General features: G+C 56.8%; 1 protein-coding gene across 1 annotated transcript in view; it reads right to left on the reverse strand.

The window, feature by feature from the left end:
- tnni3k (TNNI3 interacting kinase) overlaps window positions 1–24,312 on the reverse strand; it is a 210,991-nt gene that overhangs the window by 149,714 nt on the left and 36,965 nt on the right. Inside the window, 6 exon segments of the mRNA XM_072510295.1 lie at window positions 3,156–3,242; window positions 7,559–7,708; window positions 12,447–12,541; window positions 12,649–12,754; window positions 17,808–17,960; window positions 20,612–20,750. Of these exon segments, the coding sequence (XP_072366396.1) occupies window positions 3,156–3,242; window positions 7,559–7,708; window positions 12,447–12,541; window positions 12,649–12,754; window positions 17,808–17,960; window positions 20,612–20,750 (730 nt within the window).

The raw sequence follows: 24,312 nt of genomic DNA on the forward strand, positions 1-24,312 counted from the left end.
AACTGGCCGAGCCCCAACATGAGGGGCTAGGTCGGCGGCGGAGGGATTTCCGCCCCGCCAGCTGGCGGAAACGGCCTTTGTTGCCCCGCCAGCTGGCGCGGAAATGACATCCCCAGGCGGCGCATGCGCGTGAGCGTCAGCGGCTGCTCACGGCATCCCTGCGCATGCGCAGTGGAGGGAGTCTCTTCCGCCTCCGCCATGGTGGAGACCGTGGCAGAGGTGGAAGCGAAAGAGTGCCCCGATCGCGGGCCAGGCCACCGTGGGGGCACCCCCCGGGGCCAGATCGCCCGCGCCCCCCCCCAGGACCCCGGAGCCCGGCCACGCCGCCTTGTCCCGCCGTTCAAAAGGTGGTTTAATCCACGCCGGCGGGACAGGCAATTTATCGGCTGGACTTCGGCCCGTCCGGGCCGGAGAATCCAGCGGGGGGACCCGCCAACCTGCGCGGCCCGATTCCCGCCCCCGCCGAATATCCGGTACCGGAGACTTCGGCAACTTGGCGGGGCATTCACGGTAGCCCCCGGCAATTCTCCGACCCGGCAGGGGGTCGGAGAATGACGCCCAAGAGGTCTCACATTTCAGACGGAGATGAGAATAAATTGTTTTTTTTCAGAGGATCGTAAATTTTTGGAACCCTTCACCAGACAGTGGCGGAGGCAGAGTCATTGAATATTGTTAAGGCAGAGGAGGATAGACTCTTGACGAACAAGGGGGGGGGCCAGAGGTTATCGGGGATGGGTAGAATGTGGAGTTGGGGCCACAATCTGATCAAGCATCATCTTATTGAATGGCGGGGAAGGCTGGATCGGCCGAATGTCCTACTCCTTCTCCTAATCCTTCTTGGATCGCAGGTGAGCACGGTTGAACAGCTTTCCCTCAGTTCTGGCATGTCAGTAGACACCCTCTGTTCTGGAGCTGAAAGCTCCTCACAGCAGCAAAGAGAGGCAAAGAGGAGCTCACACTGCAGGCCCCAAATTTCCCCAGCAGCTTAAATAAACCGCCTCTGCTCACATGGTCGAATGCATTGGTGACATCGACGAGGGCAAGACATAGTGGTCTTCTTTGCTGGACTGAGAAGGTAAGGTCCAAGGTAGACCCTCCAGTTCTGAAATCACACTGGGATTCGGGCTGATGTGTACAGCAGGGATCCACAGTCTAAAGAGGGCAACATGGGTAAATACTTTTCCCATGATGCTCCACGGCCCTGATAGTTGCTGCTGTTGCCCTTGCTCTTTACAGGGTCACAGACTTTGCAGCTCTGCCCCCTTCCTGTACCGACAGGGAGAGTCTCTGTACTGACGGGGGAGATATATTTGGCCCTCTATTTTCCATTGCTGCCAGCCTGCAGAGACTGCTCAAACTGAGAAGCAAACTGACACAAAAGATCATTTCCTCAGTGACAGTGCAGCACTCCCTCAGTACTGACCCTCTGACACTGCGGCACTCCCTCAGTACTGACCCTCTGACAGTGCAGCACTCCCTCAGTACTGACCCTCTGACAGTGCAGCACTCCCTCAGTACTGACCCTCTGACAGTGCAGCTCTCCCTCAGTACTGACCCTCTGACAGTGCAGCACTCCCTCAGTACTGACCCTCTGACAGTGCAGCACTCCCTCAGTACTGACCCTCTGACAATACAGCACTCCCGCAGTACTGACCCTCTGACAGTGCAGCGCTCCCTCAGTACTGACCCTCTGACAGTGCGGCACTCCCTCAGTACTGACCCTCTGACAGTGCGGCACTCCCTCAGTACTGACCCTCTGACAGTGCAGCTATCCCTCAGTACAGACCTTCTGACAGTGCAGCACTCCCTCAGTACTGACCCTCTGACAGTGCAGCTCTCCCTCAGTACTAACGCTCTGACAGTCCGGCACTCCCTCAGTACTGACCTTCTGACAGTGCGGCACTCCCGCAGTACTGACCCAGTGACAGTGCGGCACTCACTCAGTACTGACCCTCTGACAGTGCAGCACTCCCTCAGTACTGACCCAGTGTCAGTGCGGCACTCCCTCAGTACTGACCCTCTGACAGTGCGGCACTCCCTCAGTACTGACCCGCTGACAGTGCAGCACTCCCTCAGTACTGACCCTCTGACAGTGCAGCGCTCCCTCAGTACTGACCCTCTGACAGTGCGGCACTCCCTCAGTACTGACCCAGTGACAGTGCGGCACTCCCTCAGTACTGACCCTCTGACAGTGCAGCACTCCCTCAGTACTGACACAGTGACAGTGCGGCACTCCCTCAGTACTGACCCTCTGACAGTGCAGCACTCCCTCAGTACTGACCCAGTGACAGTGCAGCACTCCCTCAGTACTGACCCTCTGACAGTGCGGCACTCCCTCAGTACTGACCCTCTGACAGTGCAGCACTCCCTCAATACTGACCCTCTGACAGTGCAGCACTCCCTCAGTACTGACCCTCTGACAGTGCAGCACTCCCTCAATACTGACCCTCTGACAGTGCAGCACTCCATCAGTACTGACCCTCTGACAGTGCGGCACTCCCTCAGTACTGACCCTCTGACAGGACAGCACTCCCTCAGTACTGACCCTCGGACAGTGCGGCACTCCCTCAGTGCTGACCCTCTGACAGTACAGCACTCCCTCAATACTGACCCTCTGACAGTGCAGCACTCCCTCAGTACTGACACAGTGACAGTGCGGCACTCCCTCAGTACTGACCCTCTGACAGTGCAGCACTCCCTCAGTACTGACCCAGTGACAGTGCAGCACTCCCTCAGTACTGACCCTCTGACAGTGCGGCACTCCCTCAGTACTGACCCTCTGACAGTGCAGCACTCCCTCAGTACTGACCCTCTGACAGTGCAGCACTCCATCAGTACTGACCCTCTGACAGTGCGGCACTCCCTCAGTACTGACCCTCTGACAGGACAGCACTCCCTCAGTACTGACCCTCGGACAGTGCAATACCGAGGGAGTGCGCACTGTCAGAGGGTCAACTCAGTTCTGTGCTCAGATGATCTTAAACCCAGACACTTTGACTGATCAGAGTTCTGCACACTGTCCACCACTGACACTTCCAGGGCGGGGCCAGTTCAAAATCATTTGTATATATCTTTGTGATTCTTATTTTTCTTCACCTGGTCAACGAGTGTTACAACAGAAGTGAAATGTAATGATCTCATATTCATGCATTTACCTCCACCAGGCTGGGAATATTCATTACAAGGCGATTCATCCAGAGGTCTTTTATAATGCTTCAGGAGTGTCACAATGGCATCATGACCTGGAATAAGATCAGCAACGTGAGGAACTGGAAACATTTGCAATAAATGTCACGCATGTTGTCAGTACAGACATTCTGGGACTTTTGGATTAAGAAATAATTGCATATCGATCACACCTTCCACAACCACAAGTTGTCCGAAAACACTTTCGACCAATTCAGCTCTCTTGAAAGGTAACATAAGACCATAAGACATAGGAGCAGAATTAGGCCACTCGGCCCATCGAGTCTGCTTCGCCATTCAATCATGACTGATATTTTCTCATCCCCATTCTCCTGCCTTCTCCCCATAACCCCTGATCCCTTATTAATCAAGAACCTATCGATCTCTGTCTTAAAGACACTCAGTGATTTGGCCTCCACAGCCTTCTGCGGCAAAGAGTTCCACAGATTCACCACCCTCTGGCTGAAGAAATTCCTCCTCATCTCTGTTTTAAAGGATCGTCCCTTCAGTCTGAGATTGTGTCCTCTGGTTCTAGTTTTTCCTACAAGTGGAAACATCCTCTCCACGTCCACTCTATCCAGGCCTCGCAGTATCCTGTAAGTTTCAATAAGATCCCCCCTCATCCTTCTAAACTCCAACGAGTACAGACCCAGAGTCCTCAAACATTCCTCATATAAAAAGCTCTTAATTCCAGGGAACATTCATGTGAACCTCCTCTGGACCCTTTCCAAGGCCAGACACATCCTTCCATAGATATGGGGCCCAAAACTGCTCACAATAGAATATTTCACTTCGGATATAAAGCAGCCAATTTGACAGTAGTGCACCACACCCTCAGTACTGATCCTCTGACAGTGCAGCACTCCTTCACTACTGACCCTCTGACAGTGCAGCACTCCCTCACGACTGACCCTCTGACAGTGCAGCACTCCCTCAGTACTGACCCTCTGACAGTGCAGCACTCCCTCAGTACTGACCCAGTGACAGTGCACTACACCCTCAGTACTGACCCTCTGAAAGAGCAGCACTCCCTCAGTACTGACCCTCTGACAGTGCAGCACGCCCTCAGTACTGACCAAGTGACAGTGCGGCACTCCCTCAGTACTGACCCTCTGAAAGTGCGGCACTCCCTCAGTACTGACCCAGTGACAGTGCGGCATTCCCTCAGTACTGACCCTCTGACAGTGCAGCACTCCCTCAGTACTGACCCTCTGACAGTGCAGCACTCCCTCAGTACTGACCCTCTGACAGTGCAGCACTCCCTCAGTACTGACCCTCTGACAGTGCAGCACTCCCTCAGTATAGACCCTGTGACAGTGCAGCACTCCCTCAGTACTGACCCTCTGACAGTGCAGCACTCCCTCAATACTGACCCTCTGACAGTGCAGCACTCCCTCAGTACTGACTCTCTGACAGTGTAGCACGCCCTCACTACTTAGCCTCTGACAGTGCACCCTCCCTCAGTACTGATCCTCTGACAGTGCAGCACCCTCAGTACTGACCCTCTGACAGCGCAGCACTCCCTCAGTTCTGACCCTCTGACAGTGCAGCACTCCCTCAGTACTGACCTCCTGACAGTGCGGCACTCCCGCAGTACTGGCTCTCTGACAGTGCAGCACTCCCACAGTAATGACCCTCTGACAGTGCAGCACTCCCTCAGTACTGACCCTCTGACAGTGCAGCACTCCCTCAGTACTAACCCTCTGACAGTGCGGCACTCCCTCAGTACTGACCCTCTGACAGTGCGGCACTCCCTCAGAACTGAACTTCTGACAGTGCAGCACTCCCTCAGTACTGACCCTCTGACAGTGCAGCACTCCCTCAGTACTGACCCGCTGACAGTGCAGCACTCCCTCAGTACTGACCCTCTGACAGTGCGGCACTCCCTCAGTACTGACCCTCTGACAGCGCACCCTCCCTCAGTACTGACCCTCTGACAGTGCAGCACGCCCTCAGAACTGACCCTCTGACAGTGCGGCACTCCCTCAGTACTGACCCTCTGGTAGTGCGGCACTCCCTCAGCACTGACCCTCTGACAGTGCAGCACTCCCTCAGTACTGACCCTCTGACAGTGCATCCTCCGTCAGTACTGACGCTCTGACAGTGCAGCACTCCCTCAGTACTGACCCTCTGACAGTGCAGCACTCCCTCAGTACTGACCCTCTGACAGTGCAGCACTCCCTCTGTACTGACCCTCTGACAGTGCAGCACTCCCTCAGTACTGACCCTCTGACAGTGCACCCTCCGTCAGTACTGACGCTCTGACAGTGCAGCACTCCCTCAGTACTGACCCTCTGACAGTGCAGCACTCCCTCAGTACTGACCCTCTGACAGTGCGGCACTCCCTCAGTACTGACTCTCTGACAGTGCGGCACTCCCTCAGTACTGACCCTCTGACAGTGCCGCACTCCCTCAGTACTGAGCCTCTGACAGTGCGGCACTCCCTCAGTACTGACCCTCTGACAGCGCACCCTCCCTCAGTACTGACCCTCTGACAGTGCAGCACTCCCTCAGTACTGACCCTCTGACAGTGCGGCACTCCCTCAGTACTTACCCTCTGACAGTGCGGCACCCTCAGTACTGACCCTCTGACAGCGCAGCACTCCCTCAGTTCTGACCCTCTGACAGTGCAGCACTCCCTCAGTACCGACCCTCTGACAGTGCAGCACTCCCTCAGTACTGACCCTCTGACAGTGCGGCACTCCCTCAGTACTGGCTCTCTGACAGTGCGGCACTCCCTCAGTACTGAACCTCTGGCAGTGCGGCACTCCCTCAGTACTGACCCTCTGACAGTGCAGCACTCCCTCAGTACTGACCCTCTGACAGTGCAGCACTCCCTCAGTACTGACCCTCTGACAGTGCGGCACTCACCCAGAACTGAACTTCTGACAGTGCAGCACTCCCTCAGTACTGACCCTCTGACAGTGCAGCACTCCCTCAGTACTGACCCTCTGGTAGTGCGGCACTCCCTCAGCACTGACCCTCTGACAGTGCAGCACTCCCTCAGTACTGACCCTCTGACAGTGCACCCACCGTCAGTACTGACGCTCTGACTGTGCAGCACTCCCTCAGTACTGACCCTCTGACAGTGCAGCACTCCCTCAGTACTGACCCTCTGACAGTGCAGCACTCCCTCAGTACTGACCCTCTGACAGTGCAGCACTCCCTCAGTACTGACCCTCTGACAGTGCGGCACTCCCTCAGTACTGACCCTCTGACAGTGCGGCATTCCCTCAGTACTGACCCTCTGACAGTGCGGCACTCCCTCAGTACTGACCCTCTGACAGTGCGGCACTCCCTCAGTACTGACCCTCTGACAGTGCAGCACTCCCTCAGTACTGACCCTCTGACAGTGCGGCACTCCCTCAGTATTGACCCTCCGACAGTGCAGCACTCCCTCAGTACTGACGCTCTGACAGTGCGGCACTCCCTCAGTATTGACCCTCCGACAGTGCAGCACTCCCTCAGTACTGACCCTCTGAGAGTGCGGCACTCCCTCAGTACTGACCCTCTGACAGTGCAGCACTCCCTCAGTACTGACCCTCTGACAGTGCAGCACTCCCTCAGTACTGACCCTCTGACAGTGCGGCGCTCCCTCAGTACTGACCCTCTGGCAGTGCAGCACTCCCTCAGTACTGACCCTCTGACAGTGCAGCACTCCCTCAGTACTGACCCTCTGACAGTGCAGCACTCCCTCAGTACTGACCCTCTGACAGTGCAGCACTCCCTCAGTACTGACCCTCTGACAGTGCGGCGCTCCCTCAGTACTGACCCTCTGACAGTGCAGCACTCCCTCAGTACTGACCCTCTGACAGTGCAGCACTCCCTCAGTACTGACCCTCTGACAGTGCAGCACTCCCTCAGTACTGACCCTCTGACAGTGCGGCGCTCCCTCAGTACTGACCCTCTGGCAGTGCAGCACTCCCTCAGTACTGACCCTCTGACAGTGCAGCACTCCCTCAGTACTGACCCTCTGACAGTGCAGCACTCCCTCAGTACTGACCCTCTGACAGTGCGGCGCTCCCTCAGTACTGACCCTCTGACAGTGCAGCACTCCCTCAGTACTGACCCTCTGACAGTGCAGCACTCCCTCAGCACTGACCCTCTGACAGTGCAGCACTTCCTCAGTACTGACCCTCTGACAGTGCGGCACTCCCTCAGTACTGAGCCTCTGACAGTGCGGCTCTCCCTCAGTACTGACCCTCTGACAGTGCGGCGCTCCCTCAGTACTGACCCAGTGACAGTGCGGCACTCCCTCAGTACTGACCCAGTGACAGTGCGGCACTCCCTCAGGAGTGTTATCGTGGATTTTTTACTCAGGTCCTGGACTGAGTCTGGAACCAGCAATTTTCTGACTCAGATTTTCAATTACCTTTCTCGTAGGCCCACATCAGACAGGTTTGTTCATCTTTCTCTCCACTGGATCGACTGGGGTCTGAGGCCACCAAGTTCATGTCAGCACCACCGTCCAGGAGAAAGTGCACCAGACGAATGTGGCCATGGTAACAGGCACTGTGCAGACCTGCAATATAAATCAGGAGGTCAGGCATGCTTCGCAATCTTCGCGGCTCCATTTCAAGGTGGTCCGTGGACCCTCTCTGAGCATCATAATGCAGCAAAGATTGAGGTTATTTGACGCTGTGTCAAATTGAAAGAGCTATTTCATAAATCCGATTATCCTATTCTTTCACCATCGGCCTATCAGTTGACATTAGAACGTAGAACATACAGTTCAGAAGGAGGCCATTCGGCCCATCGAGCCTGCACCGATCCACCCAAGCCCTCACTTCCACCCTATCGCCGTAACCCAATAACCCCTCCTACGCTTTTTGGTCACTAAGGGCAATTTAGCATGGCCAATCTACCTAACCTGCCCGTCTTTGGACTGTGGGAGGAAACCGGAGTACCCGGAGGAAACCCACGCAGACACGGGGAGGATGTGCAGACTCCGCACAGACAGTGACGCAGCGGGGAAGCGCACCTGGGACCCTGGCCCTTTGAAACCACAGTGCTGACCACTGTGCTACCGTGCTGCACGCATTGTTGAGTATTTATTAATCCCTTTGGAAAGGTATCATTGAATCTTTCAGGCGGCACCTTCCAGATTACACCAACTCGCTGTGTAAAAAACATCCTCCTCATCTCCCCCTCTGCCTCACACCAACTCGCTGTGTAAAAAACATCCTCCTCATCTCCCCCTCTGCCTCCCAACAACTCGCTGTGTAAAAAACATCCTCCTCATCTCCCCCTCTGCCTCACAACAACTCGCTGTGTCAAAAACACCCTCCTCATCTCCCCCTCTGCCTCACAACAACTCGCTGTGTAAAAAACATCCTCCTCATCTCCCCCTCTGCCTCACAACAACTCGCTGTGTAAAAAACATCCTCCTCATCTCCCCCTCTGCCTCACAACAACTCGCTGTGTAAAAAACATCCTCCTCATCTCCCCCTCTGCCTCACAACAACTCGCTGTGTAAAAAACATCCTCCTCATCTCCCCCTCTGCCTCACAACAACTCGCTGTGTAAAAAACATCCTCCTCATCTCCCCCTCTGCCTCACAACAGCTCGCTGTGTAAAAAACATCCTCCTCATCTCCCCCTCTGCCTCACAACAACTCGCTGTGTAAAAAACATCCTCCTCATCTCCCCCTCTGCCTCACAACTCGCTGGGTAAAAAACATCCTCCTCATCTCCCCCTCTGCCTCACAACAACTCACTGTGTAAAAAACATCCTCCTCATCTCCCCCTCTGCCTCACAACAACTCGCTGTGTAAAAAACATCCTCCTCATCTCCCCCTCTGCCTCACAACAACTCGCTGTGTAAAAAACATCCTCCTCATCTCCCCCTCTGCCTCACAACAACTCGGTGTAAAAAATATCCCCTCATCTCCCCCTCTGCCTCACAACAACTCGCTGTGTAAAAAAACATCCTCCTCATCTCCCCCTCTGCCTCACAACAACTCGCTGTGTAAAAAACATTCTCCTCATCTCCCCCTCTGCCTCACAACAACTCGCTGTGTGAAAAAACATCCTCCTCATCTCCCCCTCTGCCTCACAACAACTCGCTGTGTAAAAAACATTCTCCTCATCTCCCCCTCTGCCTCAAAACAACTCGCTGTGTAAAAAACATCCTCCTCATCTCCCCCTCTGCCTCACAACAACTCGCTGTGTAAAAAAACATCCTCCTCATCTCCCCCTCTGCCTCACAACAACTCGCTGTGTAAAAAACATTCTCCTCATCTCCCCCTCTGCCTCACAACAACTCGCTGTGTAAAAAACATCCTCCTCATCTCCCCCTCTGCCTCACAACAACTCGCTGTGTAAAAAAACATCCTCCTCATCTCCCCCTCTGCCTCACAACAACTCACTGTGTAAAAACATCCTCCTCATCTCCCCCTCTGCCTCACAACAACTCGCTGTGTAAAAAACATCCTCCTCATCTCCCCCTCTGCCTCACAACAACTCGCTGTGTAAAAAAACATCCTCCTCATCTCCCCCTCTGCCTCACAACAACTCGCTGTGTAAAAAAACATTCTCCTCATCTCCCCCTCTGCCTCAAAACAACTCGCTGTGTAAAAAACATCCTCCTCATCTCCCCCTCTGCCTCACAACAACTCGCTGTGTAAAAAACATCCTCCTCATCTCCCCCTCTGCCTCACACAACTCGCTGTGTAAAAAACATCCTCCTCATCTCCCCCTCTGCCTCACAACAACTCGCTGTGTAAAAAACATCCTCCTCATCTCCCCCTCTGCCTCACAACAACTCGCTGTGTAAAAAACATCCTCCTCATCTCCCGCTCTGCCTCACAACAACTCGCTGTGTAAAAAACATCCTCCTCATCTCCCCCTCTGCTTCTTTTTCCCGATTCTCTTCAACCTGTGTCCCTCTGGTTACCCTCCCTCCTGTCCTCGAAACACTTTTCTCCTCATTTACTCCATCAAAGCTTTTGCTGATTTGAACCCCTCGATTCAATCTCCTCTGAACCTTCTCTGCTCCAAGGAGAACAATCCCAGCTTCTCCAGTCTCTCCACATTAACTGAAATCCCTCATCCCTGCTCCATTCCAGTAAATCTCCTCCGCACCCTCTCCAAGGCCTCGACATCCTCCCTCACGTGATTCCCTTTTATAAATCGAAACTATTCATCTCACCTGTGGGAGCGAGTCCCACATTCTCCCCACTCCCTGTGGGAGCGAGTTCCACACTCTCCCCACTCCCTGTAGGAGCGAGTCCCACATTCTCCCACTCCCTGTGGGAGCGAGTTCCACATTCTCCCCACTACCTGTGGGAGCGAGTCCCACATTCTCCCTACTCCCTGTGGGAGCGAGTTTCCACATTCTCCCCACTCACTGTGGGAGCGATTCCCACATTCTCCCACTCCCTATGGGAGCGAGTTCCACATTCTCCCCACTCCCTGTGGGAGCGAGTCCCACATTATCCACACTCCCTGTGGGAGCGAGTCCACATTCTCGCCACTCCCTGTGGGAGCGAGTCCCACATTCTCCCCACTCCCTGTGGGAGCGAGTTCCACATTCTCCCCACTCCTGTGGGAGCGAGTCCCACATTCTCCCCACTCCCTGTGGGAGCGAGTTCCACATTTTCCCCACTCCCTGTGGGAGCGAGTCCCACATTCTCCCCACTCACTGTGGGAGCGAGTCCACATTCACCCCACTCCCTGTGAGGGCGAGTCCCACATTCTCCCCCACTCCCCGTGGGAACGAGTCCCACATTCCCCCCACTCCCTGTGGGAGCGAGTCCCACATTCTGCCCACTCCCTGTGGAGCGAGTCCCACATTCTCCCCACTCCCTGTGGGAGCGAGTCCCACATTCCCCCCACTCCCGGTGGGAGGCGAGTCCCACATTCTCCCCACTCCCTGTGGGAGCGAGTCCCACATTCTCCCCACTCCCGGTGGGAGCGAGTCCACATTCTCCCCACTCCCTGTGGGAGCGAGTTCCACATTCTCCCCACTCCCTGTGGGAGGGAGTCCCACATTCTCCCCACTCCCTGTGGGAGCGAGTTCCACATTCTCCCCACTCCCTGTGGGAGCGAGTTCCACATTCTCCCCACTCCCTGTGGGAGCGAGTCCCACATTCTCCCCACTCCCTGTGGGAGCGAGTCCCACATTCTCCCCACTCCCTGTGGGGAGCGAAGTCCCACATTCTCCCCACTCTCTGTGTGAGCGAGTTCCACATTCTCCCCACTCCCTGTGGGAGCGAGTCCCACATTCTCCCCACTCCCTGTGGGAGCGAGTCCCACATTCTCCCCACTCCCTGTGGGAGCGAGTTCCACATTCTCCCCACTCCCTGTGGGAGCGAGTTCCACATTCTCCCCGCTCCCTGTGGGAGCGAGTTCCACATTCTCCCCACTCCCTGTGGGAGCGAGTTCCACATTCTCCCCGCTCCCTGTGGGAGCGAGTCCCCACATTCTCCCCACTCCCTGTGGGAGCGAGTCCCACGTTCTCCCCACTCCCTGTGGGAGCGAGTCCACATTCTCCCCACTCGCTGTGGGAGCGAGTCCCACATTCTCCCCACTCCCTGTGGGAGCGAGTCCAACATTCTCCCCACTCGCTGTGGGAGCGAGTCCCACATTCTCCCCACTCTCTGTGTGAGCGAGTTCCACATTCTCCCCACTCCCTGTGGAGCGAGTCCCACATTCTCCCCACTCCCTGTGGGAGCGAGTCCCACATTCTCCCCACTCTCTGTGTGAGCGAGTTCCACATTCTCCCCACTCCCTGTGGGAGCGAGTCCCACATTCTCCCCACTCCCTGTGGGAGCGAGTCCCACATTCTCCCCACTCCCTGTGGGAGCGAGTCCCACATTCTCCCCAGTGTCTGGGTTAAAGTTTCTCCTGAATTCCCGATTGGGTTCATGGTGACGATCTTTATCGTCGTGGCCTTTCGTGCTGGTCTCCCCTGCGAGGGTGAACAATTTTCTCTGTGTTTACCCTGTCTATTCCCACCATAAAATTAAATACCTCTATCAGTTACCCTTCCGTCTTCTCTTTCAGAGGGAAACATTTTCCCAGGCTGTTCAATCTTTGCTGATGGTTATAATCTCCCAGTTCTGGTGTCGACTGAATGTCCTTGCTAACCTGCGCTGCTACACTCAGTGATTTGGGTGTGTGTGCCCCCAGGTGGCTCTGCCCCTCACTGCACCTAGACTCTCGTTAACCCCCCCCCCCCCCCCCCCCCCGAGTATGTGACCTTCTTATCCTTCTGACCGAACTGCCCCTCAACCACTCACACAATGTGCCAAACCTTACCAGTGTGTCCGTCCCGGCCCTGGTGATTAATGCTCATGGCATTCTGGCTCAGCAGAAACTTGACCAGTTCCAGGTCCTTTCCATAAGTGCAGGAGCTACAAGAAAAATAGTAATCAGTAAATCTCAAGCAGTTCCTGCTCCCGTGGACAAAGAGATGAGTGTGCAGCGAAGCAGCGGGCACTCTACATAACAGGTAAGCTACCTGTGGAAAGAGGTTTCACTGAAGATATTTTCCTTGGTCAAGCTTTCAGTCCCTGATAGTTGGATCAGTTCGCTCGCCACGTCCAGTTTACCGTTGTAACAAGCCCCTGAGGAGCACAAACAGCAACAACTACTGAAGACAAATCTAGGAGAGGAGCAAGAGGAAGAGCGAGTCAGTCTCTGCAGACATTACAGAGAGAATCCCATAATATTTACCGAAGAGAAACAGGCCGTTCAACTTGAGAGTGTTTCTGCTCCATTCAAGCCTCCTCCCTCCCCCTCTCCATCTCACCCTATCACCATCTCCTCCTGTCCCTCTCTCCTGCATCTGTTTATCCAGCTTATCCCATTAATGTATCAACACTATTCACCTCAACCACTCCCTGTGGGAGCGAGTCCCACATTCTCCCCACTCCCTGTGGGAGCGAGTCCCACATTCTCCCCCACTCCCTGTGGGAGCGAGTCCCACATTCTCCCCACTCCCTGCGGGAGCGAGTCCCACATTCTCCCCACTCCCTGTGGGAGCGAGTCCCACATTCTCCCCACTCCCTGTGGGAGCGAGTTCCACCTTCTCCCCCCCTCCCTGTGGGAGCGAGTTCCCACAATCTCCGCACTCCCTGTGGGAGTGAGTTCCACATTTTCCCCACTCCCTGTGGGAGCGAGTTCCACCTTCTCCCCCCTCCCTGTGGGAGCGAGTTCCACAATCTCCGCACTCCCTGTGGGAGTGAGTTCCACATTCTCCCCACTCCCTGTGGGTGCGAGTCCCACATTCTCCCCACTCCCTGTGGGAGCGAGTCCCACATTCTCCCCACTCCCTGTGCGAGCGAGTCCCACATTCTCCCCACTCCCTGTGGGAGCGAGTCCCACATTCTCCCCACTCCCTGTGGGAGCGAGCCCCACATTCTCCCCACTCCCTGTGGGAGCGAGTCCCACATTCTCCCCACTCCCTGTGGGAGCGAGTCTCACATTCTCCCCACTCCCTGTGGGAGCGAGTCCCACATTCTCCCCCCCTCCTGTGGGAGCGAGTCCCACATTCTCCCCACTCCCTGTGGGAGCGAGCCCCACATTCTCCCCACTCCCTGTGGGAGCGAGTCCCACATTCTCCCCACTCCCTGTGGGAGCGAGTCCCACATTCTCCCCACTCCCTGTGGGAGCGAGTTCCACATTCTCCCCACTCCCTGTGGGAGCGAGCCCCACATTCTCCCCACTCCCTGTGGGAGCGAGCCCCACATTCTCCCCACTCCCTGTGGGAGCGAGCCCCACATTCTCCCCACTCCCTGTGGGAGCGAGTCCCACATTCTCCCCTCACTCCCTGTGGGAGCGAGTCCCACATTCTCCCCATTCTCTGGGTGAAGTTGTCTCTCCTGAATTATTGGTGATTATGTTTTATTGATGGCTCCTATAAATAGCTGATCTATATTCTATCTCCATCCAGCTGCTGTGATTACATAATCCGTAACATCCTTACCCAATATAAATCTATGGGCGTGCCGGGAAAGCCGCTGCGAAACACGCTCGCTCGGGAACGTGGTTCACGTTTGGGAAGATCGTGCCCTATGAATCTTAGTTTTGAACCCCAGCAGCCACAGCTCTTTGCTGACGAGAGTTTCCGGTTTCCTCCCTCGCTGTGCGAGGAAATCCTTCCTGACATCACCCCGAATGGTCTGCTTCCAAATTTAAACTCTTCTTGTGGACTCCTCCCATCAGAGGAACTAGTTTCCCTCTATTGACCCTATCAAACCCTTTAATCGGCATGAACACCGCAATTAATTCACCCCTTAATCATCTCACTCAGGGGGATACACCTGGGGCGAAATTCTCCCCCAACGGCGCGATGTCCGCCGACTGGCGCCAAAAACGGCGCCAATCAGACGGGCATCGCGCCGGCCCAAAGGTGCGGAATGCTCCGCATCTTTGGGGGCCGAGCCCCAACATTGAGGGGCTAGGCCGGCACCGGAGGGATTTCCGCCCCGCCAGCTGGCGGAAATGGCGTTTGTTGCCCCGCCAGCTGGCGCGGAAATGCGGCGCATGCGCGGGAGCGTCAGCAGCCGCCGACAGTTTCCCGCGCATGCGCAGTGGGGAGAGTCACTTCCTCCTCCGCCATGGTGGAGACCGTGGCGGAGGCGGAAGGGAAAGAGTGCCCCCACGGCACAGGCCCGCCCGCGGATCGGTGGGCCCCGTTCGCGGGCCAGGCCACCGTGGGGGCACACCCCCGGGGTCAGATCACCCCGCGCCCCCCCCAGGACCCCGGAGCCCGCCCGCGCCGCCTTGTCCCGCCGGTTAATACCAGCTTTGATTTACGCCGGCGGGACAGGCAATTTCTGGGCGGGACTTCGGCCCATCCGGGCCGGAGAATTGAACGGGGGGTCCCGCCAACCGGCGCGGCCCGATTCCTGCCCCCGCCCAATCTCCGGTACCGGAGACTTTGGCGGGGGCGGGATTCACGCCGGCCAATGGCCATTCTCCAACCCGGCGGGGTGTCGGAGAATGACGCCCAGTATCTCTGGCAGCAGCGCACCACTCCCCGATGAACTCAATGCATTCTATGCTCGGTTCGAGCAGGTAACCAACAATCTGCTGTCGAGTGCCCCAGCAGCCCATAACTCACCCATACCCACCATCACAGCTTCCGAAGTCAGATCGGCCTTCCTGAAAGTGAGCGACGGGCCCAGACGGGATCCCTGGTCGTGCACTCAGAGCCTGCGCGGACCAGCTGGCAGAGGTATTCACGGACATCTTTAACCTGTCCCTACTCCACTCCGAGGTCCCCACCTGCTTCAAGAAGACCACCATCATACCGGTGCCAAAGAAGAACCAGGCAACCAGAATGACTACCGTCCAGTGGCCCTGACTTCAGCCGTAATGAAGTGCTTCGAGAGGTTGATCATGAAGCGCATCACCTCCATACTCCCAGAACGCCTTGATCCACTGCAATTCGCATACCGCTGCAACCGGTCCACATCAGACACCATTTCCCTGGCCCTACACTCATCCCGAGAACATCTCGAAAACAATGACTCCTATTCATTGACTACAGCTCCGCCTTCAACACCATAATCCCAGCCAAGCTCATATCAAAGCTCCAAAACTTAGGACTTGGCTCCCCACTCTGCAACTGGATCCTCGATTTTCTGACCAACAGACCACAATCAGTAAGAATGAACAACAACACCTCCTCCACAATAGTCCTCAACACCGGGGCCCCGCAAGGCTGCGTACTTAGCCCCCTACTCTACTCCCTGTACACACACGACTGCGTGGCAAAACTTGGTTCCAACTCCATCTACACGTTTGCTGACTATACGACCATAGTGGGCCGGATCTCGAATAACGATGTGTCCGAATACAGGAGGGAGATAGAGAACCTAGTGGAGTGGTGTAGCGACAACAATCTCTCCCTCAATGCCAGCAAAACTAAAGAGCTGGTCATTGACTTCAGGAAGCAAAGTACTGTACACACCCCTGTCAGCATCAAGGGGCCGAGGTGGAGATGGTTAGCAGTTTCAAATTCCTAGGGGTGCACATCTCCAAAAATCTGTCCTGGTCCACCCACGTCGACGATACCACCAAGAAAGCACAACAGCGCCTATACTTCCTCAGGAAACTAAGGAAATTCGGCATGTCCACATTGACTCTTACCAACTTTTACAGATGCACCATAGAAAGCATCCTATCTGCCTGCATCACAGCCTGGTATGGCAACTGCTCGGCCCAGGACCGCAAGAAACTTCAGAGAGTCGTGAACACCGCCCAGTCCATCACACAAACCCGCCTCCCATCCATTGACTCCATTTACACCTCCCGCTGCCTGGGGAAAGCGGGCAGTATAATCAAAGATCCCTCCCACCCGGCTTACTCACTCTTCCAACTTCTTCCATCGGGCAGGAGATACAGAAGTCTGAGAACACGCACAAACAGACTCAAAAACAGCTTCTTCCCCACTGTCACCAGACTCCTAAATGACCCTCTTATGGACTAATTTCATTAACACTACACCCTGTAAGCTTCATCTGATGCCAGTGCTTTTGTAGTTACATTGTATATGTTGTGTTGCCCTATTATGTATTTTCTTTTATTCCCTTTTCTTCTCATGTACTTAATGATCTGTTGAGCTGCTCGCAGAAAAATACTTTTCACTATACCTCGGTACACGTGATAATAAACAAATCCAATCCAATCCAATCCTCGCTTCCCTCAGAAACCTGGGATAGATCCCATCCGGACCTGGGGACTTGTCCGCCTTAATGCCTTTTAGAATACCCAAAACTTCCCCCTTCCTTATGCCGACTTGACCTAGAGTATTTAAACATCCATCCCTAGTTAAAAGAGTATGAGAAAGAGTGAGATTGAGAGCCAGGAGGATAAAAGAGTGCGGGATAGAGCGAGATTGAGAGTGGAGTCAGAAGACAAAAGAGTGTATTAACGAGCGAGGCTGAGAGTGCAGCCTGGGGATAAATGAGCGTGCGAAAGAGGGAGACGGAGAACAGAGTTGGGAGGATAAAAGAGCTGCGAGAAAGAGTAGATTGAGAATAGAGCCGTGAGGATGAAGGAGTGAGAAAGAGCGAGACTGAGAGCGGAGCCTGGAGGATAAAATCATAGAATTTACAGTGTAGAAGGAGGTCATTCGGCCCACCGAGTCTGCACCAGCCCTTACAAAGAGCACCCTACTGAAGCCCACACCTCCACCCCATCCCCTTAACCCAGTAACCCCCACTTAACATTTTCTGGACACTAAGGGCAATTTATCACGGCCAATCCACCTAACCCGCACATCTTTGGACTGTGGGAGGAAACCGGAGCACCCGGAGAAAACCCACGCACACACGGGGAGGACGTGCAGACTCCACACAGTGACCCAAGGCCGAAATTGATCCTGGGTCCCTGGCGCTGGTAATGCAGCAGTGCTAGCCACTGTGCTACCGTGCTGTGGGAACAGGTTACTGAGCTAGTCTGCCATGATTATAATGAATGGCAGAGCAGGCTTGAAGGGTGAACAGCCTCCTCCTGCTCCTAGTTTCTGTAACATCACTTCCAACCCTTTATATTCTAACCCTTTTGAGATACAGGCCAACATTTCCTGTGCCTCTGTGGCTATTGTTCTGAGTCTGTCCACTAGCTTTCCTTGGTAATCAAGGCAATGGTGAAAGAGGATGAATTAACCAACTTACAGGTGTAGAGGTGTATCTCCATAGATATTCACCGCATGAGGGTGGACATCAAAGTTGCCTTGCAACAAGTACCTCACGATTTCACGGTGCCCAAAGCGACAGCTAAAATGGATGGGCGAATGGTCCTCATTGTCCTGAGCATTCACTGAGACAATCAGATAACAAAAGGTAACCATTGGTTAGAAATCCTGGAGCTACAACCAGAGATAACCATTGGTTAGTATTCCTGGAGACATAGAAACGTAGAAAATATCCCCAGCAGCTAAATATACTTCTTGAAAACATATGGGGCGGGATTCTCTAAAAATGGTGCAATGTCCCCACGCCGGCCGGAAAACCGGCGTCAACGGCTCCGGTGGCAACGCCCCCGAAAGTGAGGAAATCTCACATTTCTAGGGGGCTAGATTGCCGCCAGAGTCGACCCCACTGCTCCAGCCGGCGGGGAACGGCCCGCGCAAGTCCGCGCATGCGCGGAACGGCCAGCGTATTTCCGCACATGCGCGGGGGTTCCCTTTTCCACGTCGGCCTCCGGGCAATATGACGGAGCCCTGCAGGGGCCCGGCGCAGAGGAAAGAGGGCCCCCACGGAACCAGCCCGCCCGCCGATCGGTAGGCCCCAATTGCAGGCTAGGCCAACGTGGGCCCCCCCCCGGATTCGGATCCCACCCCCCCCCCACCCTCCCAGGACGGCCCCCACTCACTTACCTGCCAGGTCCCGCCGTGTGTGAGGTGAGTAATCCGCGCCGGCGGGACTGGGCAAAACTTGTCGGCCACTCGGCCCATCGGGGCCCGGAGAATTGCCGGGGAGGCCGGGGTCAATGGCCCCCGACCGGAGTGACGGGAATCCCGCAGGCGTCCGAAGAACGGCGCCGGAGAATATGGAAGCCGGCGTCGGGGCGGGATTTGCGCCTCCCCGGGGGGATTCTCCCACCCTGCGCAGGGTCGCAGAATCCCGGCCGTGATGTTTGCGCCTCTACTGCTTTCTGTGGGAGCCAATTCCACAGGCTAATGATCCCTGAGGTTGAACCGCGATAACAGTGGTTAGCACAGTTGCTTCACAGCTCCAGGGTCTCAGGTTCGATTCCGGCTTGGGTCACTGTCTGTGCAGAGTCTGCACGTTCTCCCCGTGTCTGCGTGGGTTTCCTCCGGGTGCTCCGGTTTCCTCCCACAGTCCAAAGATGTGCAGGTTAGGTGGATTGGCCGTGATAAATTGCCCTTTGTGTCCAACAAGGTTAGGTGGGATTACTGAGTTACTGGGTTACGGGGATAGGGTGAAGGTGTGGGCTTGGGTAGGGTGCTCTTTCCAAGGGCCGGTGCAGACTCGATGGGCCGAATGGCCACTTTCTGCACTGTAAATTCGATGGTTCTCTGAACAGAGTGAGTCCCAGATTTCCAGTTCTCTTGGTCTGAAGAAATGCATCACCCTTGAATGGGCCGGTTCGAATTTTAAGGTTCCACTCCGTTGTTCTGGGCATTACGCCCGGAGATTGCGGAGCCTGAACACTCTATCCCCACACCGCACACCCCACCCCGCACCGCGCACCCCACACCCACACCCCGCACCCCGCGCACCCCACACCCCACACCCCACGCCCCGCGCACTCCACTCCGCACACCCCGCACCCCACACCCCGCGCACCGCGCACCCCACTCCGCACACCACACCACGCACCGCACACCCCACTCCGCACACCGCACACCCCACACCCCGCGCACCGCACACCCCACTCCGCACACCGCACACCCCACACCCCGCACCCCGCACCCCGCACCCCGTGCACCGCACACCGCACACCCACACCCCCACACCCCGCGCACCGCGCACTCCACTCCGCACACCCCGCGCACCCCACTCCGCACACCCCGCACACCGCGCACCCCACACCACGCACCGCACACCCCACTCCGCACACCCCACTCCGCACACCGTACACCCCACCCCGCGCAACGCGCACCCCACACCACGCACCGCACACCCCACTCCGCACACCACACACCCACACCCTGCACCCCACACACCGTGCACCCCACTCCGCACACCGCGCACCCCACACCCACACCCCGCGCACCGCGCACCCCACACCTGCACCCCGCGCACCGCGCACCCCACACCCGCACCCCGCGCACCGCGCACCCCACACCCGCACCCCGCGCACCGCGCACCCCACACCCACACCCCGCGCACCCCACACCCGCACCCCGCGCACCGCACACCCCACATCCACACCCCACACCCACACCCTGAACCCCACACCCACACCCCGCGCACCCCACACCCACACCCCGCGCACCGCGCACCCCACTCCGCACACCCCGCACCCGCGCACCGCACACCCCACACCCACACCCCGCGCACCGCGCACCCCACTCCGCACACCCACACCCCGCACACCCCACACCACACACCGCACACCCCACTCCGCACACCGCACACCCTACACCCCACTCCGCGCACCGCACCCCGCACACCGCGCACACCGCAAACCACGCACCGTGCACCGCACTCCGCACACCGCACTCCGCACTCCGCGCACCGCACTCCGCGCCCCGCACTCCGCACACACCCCTCTCCGCGCACCACACACCGCACACCGCACACACATAAGGATCTAGGAATTGGAGGAGTTAGTTCGACAAGCCATTGTGCCTGCTCCTCCATGACTAATCTTTTCTCTCAATTCCACCTTCCTGCACTAATCCCATAGCTCTTAAAAAGTTTAGCACCCAACAATCTATCATTGTGATCATGTTAGATAAGGTTCCAAATGTTTTCCGATGGTTGTCAGAGCTGCCTCACCGTCTGTCTTGCTGGCTTCAGTCAGCAGCAGTTTGACGATGTTCGGAAACCCTTTGGCACAGGCCAGGTGGAGGGGTCTGTCTCCCACCTCCCCGCTGACATTGGCATCAGCACCAAACTTCAGCAGCAGCTTGGTTACCTGAGGAGAACAAGAGCAGCCCCCAGCACAGAGCCGGTTACACAGAGTACAACTCGGAGAATCAGAGATTAGTTATCACACAAAAAGAGATCATTCAGCCCATCACCCACCTCCCTGGAGGAGCAATTTAGCCAGTCTCACATCCTAGCCCTTTCTCTGAAACACTGCAAATGTTTTCCCTTTTCTTGTTTCTCTAATTTCCTCTTGGTATCTACAGAGCTTCCAGCAGACAAACAGGCCATTGTCCCAGCAGGTGGTCCTACCCCATTCAGACCCCTCCATCCCTCTCTCCATCTCACCCTGTCCGCATCTCCTCCTATTCCTCCCTTCGTCATCTGTTTATACAACTTCCTCTTCAATGGAACAACACTATTCACCTCAACCACTCCCTGTGGGAGTGGGGTCCACATTCTCCCCACTCCCCGTGGGAGCGAGTTCCACATTCTCCCCACTCCCTGTGGGAGCGAGTCCCACATTCTCCCCCCTCCCTGTGGGAGTGAGTCCCACATTCTCCCCACTCCCTGTGGGAGCGAGTTCCACATTCTCCCCACTCCCTGTGGGAGCGAGTTCCACATTCTCCCCACTCCCTGTGGGAGTGAGTTCCACATTTTCCCCACTCCCTGTGGGAGTGAGTTCCACATTCTCCCCACTCCATGTGGGAGCGAGTCCCACATTCTCCCCACTCCCTGTGGGAGCGAGTCCCACATTCTCCCCACTCCCTGTGGGAGCGAGTTCCACATTCTCCCCACTCCCTGTGGGAGCGAGTCCCACATTCTCCCCACTCCCTGTGGGAGCGAGTCCCACATTCTCCCCACTCCCTGTGGGAGCGAGTTCCACATTCTCCCCACTCCCTGTGGGAGCGAGTCCCACATTCTCCCCACTCCCTGTGGGAGCGAGTCCCACATTCTCCCCGCTCCCTGTGGGAGCGAGTTCCACATTCTCCCCACTCCCTGTGGGAGTGAGTTCCACATTTTCCCCACTCCCTGTGGGAGTGAGTTCCACATTCTCCCCACTCCCTGTGGGAGCGAGTCCCACATTCTCCCCACTCCCTGTGGGAGTGAGTTCCACATTCTCCCCACTCCCTGTGGGAGCGAGTCCCACATTCTCCCCACTCCCTGTGGGAGCGAGTTCCACATTCTCCCCACTCCCTGTGGGAGCGAGTCCCACATTCTCCCCACTCCCTGTGGGAGCGAGTCCCACATTCTCCCCACTCCCTGTGGGAGCGAGTCCCACATTCTCCCCACTCCTCTTGTAATGTACTGACACATTGATCAATGCTATGTTATCTGTATAAATCTCAGTCTGGCCTGCACAAGAAGTGGAAATATGATGGGCGAGATTCTCCAATAACGGGGCAATGTCCCCAAGCCGGCGAGAAACCCGGCGCCAACCACTCCAGCGCAACGGCCCCCGAACGTGAGGAGTTCTCCACTTTCTAGACCTGATAGAGGTCTACAAAATTATGAGGGGCATAGACAGAGTGGATAGTCAGAGGCTTTTTCCCAGGGTAGAGGGGTCAATTACTAGGGGGCATAGGTTTAAGGTGAGAGGGGCAAGGTTTAGAGTAGATGTACGAGGCAAGTTTTTTACGCAGAGGGTAGTGGGTGCCTGGAACTCGCTACCGGAGGAGGTAGTGGAAGCAGGGACGATAGTGACATTTAAGGGGCATCTTGACAAATACATGAATAGGATGGGAATAGAGGGATACGGACCCAGGAAGTGCAGAAGATTGTAGTTTAGTCGGGCAGTATGGTCGGCACGGGCTTGGAGGGCCGAAGGGCCTGTTCCTGTGCTGTACTTTTCTTTGTTCTTTGTTTGTCCTAGGGGGCTAGGTTGACGGCAGAGGGGTTCCCGCAGCTCCAGCCGGCGCCAAAGGGCCAGCACGTGACCGCGCATGCCCGGAACGGCCGACGTGTTTCCACGCATGCGCGGGGGTTCCCTTTTCCGCGCCGGCCCCCGGGCAATATGACGGAGCCCTACAGGGGCCCGGAGCGGCGGAAAGAAGGCCCCCACAGAACCATCGGTAGGCCCCGATAGCGGGCCAGGCCACCCCCCCCGGGTCGGATCCCCCCCCCCCCCCCGCCCCAGGATGGCCTCCGCACACTTACCTGCCAGGTCCCGCCATGTGTGAGGCGAGTAATCCACGCCGGCGGGACTGGCCAAAACATCGGGGCCTGGAGAATTGCCGGGTGGGCCGGGAATCCCGCCGCGCCCGGAAAACGGCACTGGAGAATCGGGAAGCCGGTGTCTGGGCGGCAGGGCGGGACTCGCCCCCCCCCCCCCCCCCCCCCCCGGGATTCTCCGATCCGGCGCATGGACGGAGAATCCCGGCCCTTGTCTACGTTGTCCCTTCAAAACCTATTTTTAAATTTTATGCTCCTCTGTCAGATCGGTCCTCATCTTTTAACATAGAACATACAGTGCAGAAGGAGGCCATTCGGCCCATCAAGTCTGCACCGATCCACTTAAGGGCTGACTTCCACCCTATTCCCCCAAACCCAATAACCCCTCCTAACCTTTTGGTCACTCAGGGCAATTTATCATGGCCAATCCACCTAACCTGCACGTCTTTGGACTGTGGGAGGAAACCGGAGCACCCGGAGGAAACCCACGCAGACACTGGGAGAAGGTGCAGACTCCGCACAGACAGTGACCCTGCTGGGAATCGAACCTGGGACCCTGGCGCTGTGAAACAACTGTGCTAACCACTGTGCTACCCTCACTACCTGTGGGAGCGAGGGCAGCACTCCCTTCATCTCGGAAAAAGAACGTCAGCCTTCACCTTTCCTGATGGTTACAATCAATCATTCTGGTCGCAGCCTTGTGCATATTCTCCAGTGGCTCCATCGCCTTTTTAATAAGATGGAGACCAGGGGCGAAATTCTCCCCCAACGGCGCGATGTCCGCCGACTGGCGCCAAAAACGGCGCCAATCAGACGGGCATCGCGCCGGCCCAAAGGTGCGGAATGCTTCGCATCTTGGGGGGCCGAGCCCCAACATTGAGGGGCTAGACCGGCGCCGGAGGGATTTCCGCCCCGCCAGCTGGCACGGAAATTACATCTCCGGGCGGCGCATGCGCGGGAGCGTCAGCGGCTGCTGTCAGTTTCCCGCGCATGCGCAGTGGGGAGAGTCTCTTCCGCCTCCAACATGGTGGAGGTTGTTGCGGAGGCGGAAGGGAAAGAGTGCCCCCCACGGCACAGGCCTGCCCGTGGATCGGTGGGCCCCGATCGCGGGCCAGGCCGCCGTGGGGGCACCCCCCCGGGGTTAGATCGCCCCGCGCCCCCCCCAGGACCCCGGAGCCCGCCCACGCCGCCTGGTCCCGCCGGTAAATACCAGCTTTGATTTACGCCAGCAGGACAGGCAATTTCTGGGCAGGACTTCGGCCCATCCGGGCCGGAGAATTGAGCGGGGGGTCCCGCCAACCGGCGCGGCCCGATTCCCGCCCCCGCCCAATCTCCGGTACCGGAGACTTCGGCGGGGGCGGGGGCGGGGGCGGGATTCACGGCGGCCAACGGCCATTCTCCGACCCGGCGGGGGATCGGAGAATGTCGCCCCAGAATTG

This window comes from Scyliorhinus torazame, chromosome 7 (assembly GCF_047496885.1).
Source record: "Scyliorhinus torazame isolate Kashiwa2021f chromosome 7, sScyTor2.1, whole genome shotgun sequence".
NCBI classification, from domain to species: domain Eukaryota; kingdom Metazoa; phylum Chordata; class Chondrichthyes; order Carcharhiniformes; family Scyliorhinidae; genus Scyliorhinus; species Scyliorhinus torazame.